Source organism: Elephas maximus, chromosome 3 (genome assembly GCF_024166365.1).
Source record: "Elephas maximus indicus isolate mEleMax1 chromosome 3, mEleMax1 primary haplotype, whole genome shotgun sequence".
Lineage (NCBI taxonomy): Eukaryota > Metazoa > Chordata > Mammalia > Proboscidea > Elephantidae > Elephas > Elephas maximus.
In genome coordinates, this window is record NC_064821.1 from 27,356,982 (window position 1) to 27,368,464 (window position 11,483).

The 11,483-nt window shown below is 40.3% G+C and overlaps 1 protein-coding gene across 1 annotated transcript; it reads right to left on the reverse strand.

The window, feature by feature from the left end:
- Positions 1–9,536: 9,536 nt before the first annotated feature.
- On the reverse strand, positions 9,537–11,074 carry LOC126072119 (olfactory receptor 18-like). The gene has a single exon (XM_049876805.1). It carries the CDS (start codon positions 10,427–10,429, stop codon positions 9,851–9,853), a length of 579 nt encoding a protein of 192 aa, XP_049732762.1. The 5' UTR covers positions 10,430–11,074; the 3' UTR covers positions 9,537–9,850.
- Between the last annotated feature and the right edge of the window lie 409 nt (positions 11,075–11,483).

Consider the following 11,483-nt stretch of genomic DNA (forward strand, 5'->3'; position numbering starts at 1 on the left):
TTTTTCTTGTTTGTTTTTCCCTAGTAGATAATGTGGAATGATGATGTATTTGACCTTTTACATCCTATCCCTGTAGGTACCTGACTAAGCCTTCTCTGTTCTGAAGAACTAGGAGAATAACTTGTCATTAACTGATATGTGGAAATTTTGAACATACACCAAGTAAAATTGAATATGGACAAATGGATGCTATTTACCTATGTTAGGATAAATGGCTGAGAATAATTTTGGGGAGACCAAATGGAAAATGTGTACAGGTGAATTGTAGATGTAGATGATAAGCACTGTCCTTGGACAGTGGCAAATATTTAATATTAAACATCATGGAAAGATGGGATCAGTTTCCAAAGTCATTGACAAACCTAGTGTAGAGGACAGGTGTATGAAAACCAAAGAGAGTTGTGTTCTGGTAAAAAGTGAGATTTGCATTGTGCTTTTCCCACTTCTCTCTCTGGATGAGTATCCTTTAAGGAAAAAGAAATATACCACATTCCTTATAGATGTCCAAATGAGGAAAGTCTACTCTCAACTTTTTACCCTTATTTATATTCATAAACCTTATCAAACCCTACGCTTACAACTCTTATTCTTGCACATACAATTAAATGGTGCATAATAGATTCCAACAAATCTCTATATTAATAAAAACAAACGAAGCATACATTTCTTCTCTCAGGAGTTCTTAAAGATCTCTGTGGAAAGTGTAATGCTCCAGGGAGGAAGAAAAATAATGGAGGTATGGAGGTCAAATTTTCTTCACCTTTTTTTTTTATCAGATAATGAATAATTTATTCAGCATTATACACAGTAGAGATGTAACGAATCTCTGGTCTTAATGCAGTAGATTTTTATTATAAAGATAAATTATATTCAAGTCCTCCCCTGAACAACTCAAGATCTTGTTGTATGAAGATAAAATGTAATGGTCATCAGGCATCCAGGGAAAAGCACACATGGAGTTTTAATAATTTATTTGAATGGCATCTGTGTTATAGTAGACAACAACAACAATGATATCTATATTAACTGAATTTGTTTCATGCAAGATATGCATTATCTTCTTAATATTTACAGTGCTGTAAGGTAAACAGTACAGAAAATGAATAATCAGATGCTTTAAGAGTTAAATAACAAGTCCGTGTCCACAAAGCTAATGAGTTAGAAAAGCTAATGTTGAAAATCAGTTTCCCTGGAAAACCAATTACATGGCCTATCCATATGATTATTATGTTAGTGTCCACTTATTGATCCATTATTAGGTACTAAACACTGTTCTACTCAGTACTTTTCATTCACCTCCTCTTAACCACTCTTTCAGATGAGTGCCTTTCTTTTCACAACTATACAGATGAAGAAGTTAAATAGAAACATGTTTCATGTTGTTGTTCTTTTTAGGTGCCATCCAGTCAGTTCCAACTCATAGCGACCCTATGTACCACACAACTAAATGCTGCTCAGTCCTGCGCCATGTTTACAATCCCTGTTATCCTTGAGGTCATTGTTGCACCCACTGTGTCAATCAATCCCATTGAAAGTCTTCCTCTTCTTCGCTAACCCTCTCCTTTACCAAGCATGATGTCCTTCTGCAGGGACTGATCCCTCCTGACAACATGTCCAAAGTATGTAAGACGCAGTCTCATCACCCTTGCTTCTAAGGAGGATTCTAGTTGTATTTCTTCCAAGACAGAATTGTTCATTCTGTTGGCAGTACATGGTATATTCAATATTCTTTGCCAATACCAAAATTCAAAGCATAAATTCTTCTTCCGTCTTCCTTATTCATTGTCCTGCTTTCACATGCATATGATGTGATTGAAAATATCATGGATTGGATCAGTCGCACCTTAGTCCTCAAGGTGACATCTTTCCTTTTGAACACTTGAAAGTGGTTCTTTGCAACAGATTTGCCCAATACAATGCGTCTTTTGATTTCTTGACTGCTGCTTCTATGGATGTTGATTGTGGATCCAAGGAAAATGAAATCCTTGACAACTTCAATCTTTTCTGCATTTACCATGATGTGGCTTATTGGTCCAGTTGTGAGGATTTTTGTTTTCTTTGTGTTGAGGTGCAATCCATACTGAAGGCTGTGGTCTTTGATCTTCATCACTAAGTGCTTCAAGTCCTCTTCACTTTCAGCAAGCAAGGTTGTGTCATCTGCATAATGCAGGTTGTTAATGAGTCTTCCTCCAATTCTGATGGCCTGTTCTTCTTCATGTAGTCCAGCTTCTCAGATTATTTGCTCAGCATACAAATTGAATAGGAGTGGTGAAAGAATACAGCCCTGACACACACCTTGCCTGATTTTAAACCACTCAATATCTGTTTGTTCTGTCCGAACAACTGCCTCTTGACATGTGTAGAGGTTCCTCATAAGCACAATTAAGGGACCTAGAATTCCCATTCTTCACAAAGTTATCCATAATTTGTTATGATCCACACAGTCAATGTCTTTCAGATTCTTATCACTATCTCTCTTTCTCCATTTCCTTCCTTCTGCACAGCTAGCCACATGTGCAGTCTCTGCCCCTTCTTGATGAGCTGTGCAACACCACCCGGCTAGATAGCACAAGCACACATCTTCCCTGGGTCCACTTCACTCCACCAGCAGACTCTTTCAGCACCATTTTCTTTTTTTACTGTTTCATTCCCTTCCCTCTCTTTTCTCCCACATCCACTAGCTCCACATGTCACATCCTCCCCCTTCCCTCCTACCTAATTACACCATGCACTGGGCACTCACCCTCAAGCAGCACAGGCTCCGACCACCAGTCCCCGCCCTGCACTGCTGCCCTGCCTTGCCCTCTCAACCTCAGTATGTGCTGCAAATGACCCATCCCTCCCCCTCCCCCTCCAAAGCACCTGTCCTGCTACACCATAGCTGAGGGATCGCTAAAAAGAACTTAGAGAGCCAGAGAGATCGATCAGTAAAGGAGGACAACGTTAAAACAATAAAAGAAGGAATTAATGATCTAGGTATAGAGCTTTCAAATGGAGGCGAAGTCAAGGCTTATCAAGTAATAAAAACTGGTTTAATCCTGGGAAGATGGGGTAAATTTCAAGGTAACTACAAAGAAAGTAAACAAACCCGGAGGCAGAGCCAACATGGCATTATAGACTGAAGCACCACGCGGACCCTCCACAGCAAAGACCTGAAAAACTAAGTAAAACAGAGACAAATGCCAATCCTGGAACTGTAAGCATCAAATGAAGAGGTGAAGAACTAAACCAAGCACTGAATGGAATAAGTAACTGACAGAAAACAGAGAGTGAGAAGAGATACAAGTGGAGGTACCTTTCAGCTAACGCAGCAGGAATTCACCATCGTGGAATCCTCTTGGAGATCAGTGGGCGGGGAGTAAGAAAAAGCAAATTCACGGAGCTCCCAGCAGGAGACAGAGCACCCAGTAACCAGCGATACATGATTCCCCACCCCATAACTTTCCTCCACCTGCTAAGCCTCCGCCCTTTCCCAGGTGGTTGTTCCACCGCAACCACGAGGCGACCAATCCAGGCCCAAGGGATCCCAACCCCGTGCCGTTTTTGCCCCGCCCACACCAGCCACCCCTTTCAGTGCCATTTCTTTGTTGCTCCTGTTGTGTTTTGGGCTTCTTTTGGTTTGTTCCCTGCCTCTCACTTCCTCCCCCTCCTATCTCTCAAACACCTGACTCCATGTGCCCTCTTTATTTCCTCTGGACAGGCTGTGAAGTGCCGCTTGGCTGGGGAACTGATTTCTCGTTCCACTCTCTGAAGGTTTTTTGTTTTTTTTTTTTTTTTTCCTGTTTCTTTTTCTTCATTTCCGGTTTTCTTCTCTCTCCACTCCGATGGAAGACTCACTCAGCAATTTTCTTTTTTTTTTTTTTTTTTTAGCTCCTGTCTCTCTCCTCTCTCACTTCTTTCCCATACCCAACCTAGTTCCACACATTACGAACTCATCTCCCCCCCGCCCATCTGCACCATGTGCCGAATATCGCACCCCGGGAGCAACACAGGCACGGCCTACCGGAACCTACCCTGCACTAACCTCTGGCCCATCTTGTGGGCCTCAGTATGTTCCACAAACAACCATCCGAGACCATTGCCTTCAGCTGGACCTGCCCTGATGCACCACAGCTGAGAAACTGCCCCTTCCCTTTTAACTCAGTACTGCAGTTACTCCTGAGGTTTACCCTTCAGCCAAAGATTAGACAGGCCCATAAAACAAAATGAGACTAAATGGGTACACCAGCTCAGGAGTAAGGATGAGAAGGTAGGAGGGGACAGGAAAGCTGGTAACGGGGAACCCAAGGTAGAGAAGGGGTGAGGGTTGACATGTCGTGGGAGTGGCAACGGATACCAATACACACACAAAAAAATGTCGATTAATTTTATAGTGAGAAAATGATTTGTTCTGTAACCCCCCACCTAAATATACAAAAACAAAAACGTGGTGACACAGCAATTAAAGTGCTTGGTTGCTAACGAAAAGTTGATGGGTGAAATTCACCTAGCCACTCCACAGGAGAAGGAACTGGTGATGTGCTCTCATAAAGACTATACGGTAGAAAATTCTAAGGGGCAGTTCTGCTTTGACATATGGGGTCCATATGAATTGAAAGTGACTCAACAGCACTTAACAACAACAGCATGTCTTCTATACCAAGAATCTGATGCTATTTTCATTATCTGAATTAATATTTCTCTCATGAAGGAAAATTTCCAACTTTCAATCTTCCATTCTATAGCCCTTGCATATGGTTGGGGTGTTATACATTGGCAACTTATATTTTTTGCTAATTTGAATGACAAACAGTTCCCATTTTTCTGTGTAGTTAATGTGCGGTGGTACTTTAAAACATTCCTTATTTTTGTCATATTTGGTAACTTGGTCCTTCCCCTAAATACCACCATAGGCCTTTCAAATGACTGCATTCAAAATGTTGACCAGGGCTGCAGTCATCTCAAGGCTTGCATGGAAGTGGATCTGATTCCAAGGTTACTCACACATCCATTAGCAGGATTTGTACCTCAAAGGCTATTGGCCAGAGGCCTACCTTAACTTCTGAACACATGGGCCTCTGCATCAGGTAGCTGGAGAAATGGAAGCAGGCTTTCATCAGAGTGTGCTGGCTAGAGAGCAGGAGTAAATAAAAAATAATTTTTTTTTTTTTATTAGGGCTGGCAAAATTAGAGCCAGATTCTTTTTATACCCCAGTGTTGGAAGTGATAACCCAAGAGTTTTCCAAACTCTATGTGATGGAAGCAACTTACTTAGTCCAGCACACACTCAAGAGGATGCTTAGCCACAAGAGTGTGAATACAGGAGGTGGGGGTTTTTGGAAGAATCTTAGAAGCTACGCACTACACAGGCTTCACTCACTATAAGGATGGTATCTCTAAGCACCACTAGACGCAAGAGAGTTCCCTCTGCTTTCCAGCATAATCCCAATCCATAGCACCACTGTGCACGTAGCGAACATTCCTTGAAGAAAAACAGAAACATGGTAGAATTTCTACAAACCCCACCATGATGCTGCTAAACTTGAAGTCAGAAGGCTCTCTGGTTTCTCTAGCAGCAGCAGAGTCCTTCCATTAGGCCAGTTGCACCCTTTCCATGCACAAATTCAACCAACATATATCCCCAACAAAAACTGATATCTGCTTAACTACAAAAGGCTCACTTCACTCCAGAATGTAATTTTCCTTAGATTTCTTTGTCTTCACAACTCTTGAAATCTTTAATAAAATGTGTTTATGTTTTATCTAGTTTGTTTCCCTAGTAGATAAAGTGGAATAATGGTGTTTCGCACCTTTTACATTCTATCCACGTGGCCACCTGGGTGAGGCTTCTCTGTTCTGAAGGACTCAGAGAACGGCTTCTCATTAGCTGATATGAAGAAAACTGGAATATATACCCAATGACATTGAACATGGACAAAAGGAGGCTATTTACCTATATATGGATAAATGGCTGAGAGTAATTTTGGGGAGAACAAATGGCACGTGTGTTGAGGTGAATTGGAGAGGTAGAGGATAAGCGTTGAGAGCTTTCAGCACCCTTGGATAGTGGCAAAATTTTCATATTAAACATAATGGAAGGAGGGGATCAGATTCTAGGATCACTGCCAAAGCTGAGTGTAGAGGACAGGTGTATAAAAAACAAAGACAGTTGTGTTCTTATGGTAAAAAGAGAGACGTGCTTTGTGCTTTTCCCATTTCTCTCTCTGAATGAGTATCCTTAAAGGAAAAGGAAACATACTACATTCTGGCATTCTCTTCTCAGGTATCCAGTTGAGGAATGTCTATGCTCAGTTTTTTATCACCATGTTATTTATACAGCTTATCAAACTCTACCCTTTATTCTATGACTCTTATTCTTTCACATACAATGAAATGATGAATAATAGATCCTATCAAGTATTCCTAATAATAAAAATAAAACACCTTACATTTGTCTTTGGGAGTTCTTAAAGTCTCTATGGAAGATATTATGTCCCGAGGAGGAAGAAAAATACTGGGTGTAGGGATGTCAAATTCTCTTCACCTTTATTTTATAACATAAGGAATAATTTATTCAATATTATAAAAATGTATGGTCTTAATACATTAGACTTGTAGTACATATACCAATGATATCCAATCCCTGACCGTGAACTTCTCAGGGTCTTGTCATGTAAAGATAAATTGTAATGATCATCAGGCATCCAAAGTTAAGGAACATGTGGACTTCAAAGGATTTATTTGAATGGCTTTTGCGTTAGAGTAGATGACAACAACAGTAATATCTACATTTATGGAATTCTTACCATGCATTACATGCATTATCTGCTTAATCCTTACAAAGCTGTAAGCTAAATAATACTGAAAAGGAAGAAACAACAGACTTGAGAGTTCAATAACAAATTCATGTCCACAAAGATAATGAGTTAGAGGACCGAATGCTGATAATCAGTTTCCCTGCAAATCCCATTATTTGAGCTACTCTGTTGGCCTAATCATATGCCGATTACATTAGTTTCCACTTATTGATCATTACTAGGTTCTAAACAGGGTTCTATTCAGTACTTTTTATTGCTTCCTCTTAACTACTCTCTTAGATGAGTGCTTCTGTTATCACAACTACACAGATGAAGAAGGTAAACAGAAACACGTTTTATATTATGCCTAAAATCAAAGTTTGTAGTATCAAGTTCTTTTTGAATTCTTGGAATGCACACTTAAAATGAACTTCTCCAAAGTGGTATTAAGGACTGCCATTTGATGGGAAACTACTGTTTAATCCAACCTTGACAACATTACATGTAGTCATTAAAATGGCCTTGGAAGATTAGCACTGTTAATCACAATTTGATAATGAGGACTCTGAGGATCAACGAGGTATGCTGAGTTGCCAAAATTCTCCAGGTTATAAGCCAATATCTGGTCAGAGGTATGTCATCAAATCCCTCTCCCTTCCCATAATCTGCAGATCCTTTTCACTATCAAAGGTAAGTATACTACTTTCTAACTGCCATTAGGAACCTCTGACATATTTCCTTCCAGCCTTTTCTCCATTCATAGAATTAATCTAGTAGTATCACTCATTCTAAGTCTTGATGTTTGAAGAGGAAGAAGAAAATGTTACCTTTCAGGAAAGGTTATCATGACATATCAAAAGGGAAATGCCCTGAATATATCAATTATTTTCTTCCATTCCTAGGTTTACAGAAATGAGTATGCAACTTAGTTCTAGGGTAAATGGGACTAGTACAGTCTCATTGCAGTTAGCCATAACCACAGAATCACAACACTACTTTCATGGTTTTTAATGAGAGCTATTTCTTCCCACAAACTGGTGTGGCCTCACCCTCTGGCAAACGCACTCCATTCTCCGTTGTCAAAGTTTCTTATCAGGAAAGTCTGTGGGGGATTTAACTCAGTGGTAAAGGGCAGAGTAAACTAAGCTATCGGTTAGGCAGGTTTTCTGAGCATCCAAATGTGCCTTAGAAATTATTCCAGTATGTCTGAAGGACGTTGCGCACCCATGTAGTAGAACACAGAAAGAGCCAAAGACAAGGAAACGTGGTAACACAGTCAAGTCTCCATCAGTCTCTTACAAGTGAAAGGCAATGGTTCTGCTTTTCTGAAGACATGACACTCTGCTATCCTAGACTAAAGAAAAATAAGATAAAACTACATTTATTCCTAATGCCTTGGTGAACTGATCATCCTAGAGCACCAAAAGAGCCACGGTGTTTGGAAATTTGATACCCCCACCTTAATCCTCAGCTGTACAACCTTGTCCAAGATATGTAATTTACAGCCACCTTTTTTACCTCAGCATGCTGTGTATTGTTCCAGTTTTAGACACTTCACACATAGATTTATTCCTCAAATACAATTTATCAATCAGGATTCAACAAAGAAAATTGAAAACACCATGAAGAGCATTTCAAAAAGGAAACTGGTAAAATACTTAAATAAGGACTGAAAGACAAAAAGGAGCAATGTGGCAATACAGAGATAGTAACTGGGGATAGAAGCTACCACACCAAGGTCTAAGAAAACAGGTATGACGAAAATGTTGAGCTTATTAAGGTGTAGTAAATTTTACTGATCATTACTGGGAAAACCTAACAATAAAGTCAGATGGGAATTCAGAAGAGTAGTTTAGGATCCTCCCCTCTCTGGTCCCAGCATCATAGAGTAAAGCATAGAAGGCTGAATCTGGAGAAGGGAGACAATAGCTTATCAACAAGCACATATAACCAACTTCATGGTGTGCAGGGCAGAATCAGTGGTGGTTCACTGGCAAAATTCTACCCTTCCCTGTGGAAGACCAGCTTTGATTCACAACCAATGTACCTCATGTGCAGCAACCACCTGTGGTTAGAGGCATACAATATAGAAAAATGTTAAACAGGTTTCTGCAGAGATTCCAGACCAAGATGGACTCATTTGAAAGGCCTGGTGGTCTACTTCAAAAAATCAGTCAGTGAAAACGCTGTGCATCACAAAGGTCTGATCCACAATGTACCACAGAGATGGTACAGGACTGGGTAGTGTTGTCCTCTATAGTCCGTGGAGTCACAATAGAGGAGCCGCCAACAGCAACATGATGTACAGGGAGAAGATATGAGAAGAAACATCATCAGCAATATCGTGAAAAATCACTTACCACGTGCTAGGGTACGTTCTCTCATATCTTTCCCATTGTGAGCTCTGATCACTTTGAGATCTTCAGCACCTGCTCAGGAGAAGGAAAAGATCCACAACGAACTAGTCATATTTGAAGGAAAGTCTGAAAGATCAGTAGTTTTCACATTGGCTGAACATGAAAACTGCCTGTGGTGCTTTAAAAATCTTATGCTGAAGCCACACGCAATTACAATTAAATCAGAATCCATAGTGGTAGGACCAAAGCATTGATATTTTTTAGCTTCCTAATTTTTTTTTTTTTTAGATGATTCCAATATGAAGTCAAGGTTTACAACCAGTGACATGCATTCTCACACAAAACCTGCATATACGGTTCTGATAGATATAAAGTAGTCTGGGTAATACATATGAATTATGGTAAAGGATGAAGATTCTAAGTACATAAAAACAGATTTGTGCATTATACCAGAAATCCTGGGTCATAGAAGAGAAGCTACAGATGGCTCTATAGCTGCAATGGGATTTGATCATGCAGACTGACATATCCCAGAATAATTCCACTATCCCAATAAGCATGTTACAAAGGAAGCAATGCTCAGATATGATATCTAGAGACAGAAACATCTGATAGCTACAAAAAATACATAACCAAGAGGCAAGATTGATGGTTGCAGATGTCAGGTTTTACCATTTTTCCAACCCACACGCCAAAAAGATAGCACAAGTGTTGATATTAGGCTGTTCTGCTAAGGAGCCTCAACAGGGCCCTCTTGATGTCCCTGTTCCTCAGGCTGTAGATGAAGGGGTTCAGCATGGGGGTCACCACACTGTATAACACTGAAGACACTGCACACATCCTGGGAGAAGATGAGACACCTGAACTGAGGTACACGGCAAAACCTGTTCCATAAAATAAGGAAATGACTGACAGGTGAGAGGCAGAGGTGGAAAAGGCTTTATACTTCCCACCTGAAGATGAGACTCTCAGAATGGAGGAAACAATTCGACTGTAAGAGAAAAGGATCCCTGAGAATGGAACATCACCAAAGATGACACCAATACAATACACTAATATGATATTGATGGAGGTGTCAGAACATGCAAGGCTAAAGAGTTGAGTAGGGTCACAGAAGAAATGAGGGATTTCCACATCTGTGCAGAAGGTAAGTTGTGACACCACTGAAATGTGCACCTGGAAGTCAAAAAGGCTGATGAAAAAAGACACCAAAACTAGCAAGCCACAGTGGCGGGGGCTCATGATGACTGTGTAGTGCAGTGGGTGACAGATGGCCACAAACCGGTCATAAGACATCACAGTGAGGAGCAGATCATCCAGACATCCAAAGAGTTAAAAAAAAGGTCATTTGTATCAGGCAGCCCTCATAGGTGATGGATTTGCTCTGAGTCTTGATGTTCACTAGCATCTTTGGGACTGTGGTGGAAATTAAACCAATGCCAGCCAAGGACAGGTTGGAGAGGAAGAAGTACATGGGGGTGTGGAGATGGGAGTCAGAGGTGACAGCCAGGATGAGGAGTAGGTTCCCAGTCACAGTGATCAGGTACATGGACAGGAACAGCCCAAAGAGGAGGGGCTGCAGTCCTGGATCATCAGAGAAGCCCAAGAGGAGGAATTCTGAGACATCTGTTAGATTCTGTGGCTCCATGTACTTACGACAGCTTTTGGAAAAAGAATATTGTAAAAAAGGAAACAGGTAAACAGCCACCCGGTATTGTATCTGTATTTTAAATTCAAGAAACTCAGAAGTAAAGCCCACAAACTCATGTGTTCACACTTAAGGATCTAATACCCCAGTACTTTTCAGCAATATTACTCAGTTGCAGCAAACCCAACCACTGTATTTCTCAACTTTTTTTTTCCCCTCATTGTTTTCTGTGCTATTCACTTTTTTCTGTACCCAACCACTTTAGAGATGCTATGCTAAAGAATGTTAAAATGGCAAGGACATTTTATGATAACAAGTTCATAGAAAGAGCAAACTATCCCCCCCTCTATGAGAGAAACACATACAATAAGAAATACCCTTTTGAGAAAAATTCGATTCAGTTAAAGAACACTGAGAAGCACTTGCAGTTCCAGAGTGTGCAAACCATTAACACACTTGGCTTCTAAGCAGAAAGGTTGGATTCCACCCAGATATACCTCAAAAATAAGGTCATTGAAACCCAATGGATCATAGTTCTACTCTGACACACATAGTGTGACCATGAATCAGAACCTACTCAATGGAAACTGGATGTCCTTTTTAAGGAGCAGTCAAATATACTTTATTTTATACAAGTACAGTGTATAAATTCCCTTGATTTGGAGTATTGATAAAACAACATATAGGATAGGAACAGATTTA

What these genes read in the sequence shown, in the direction of transcription:
- LOC126072119 (XM_049876805.1), bottom strand. Translation starts at nt 10,429, where the DNA reads ATGTCTTATGACCGGTTTGTGGCCATCTGTCACCCACTGCACTACACA.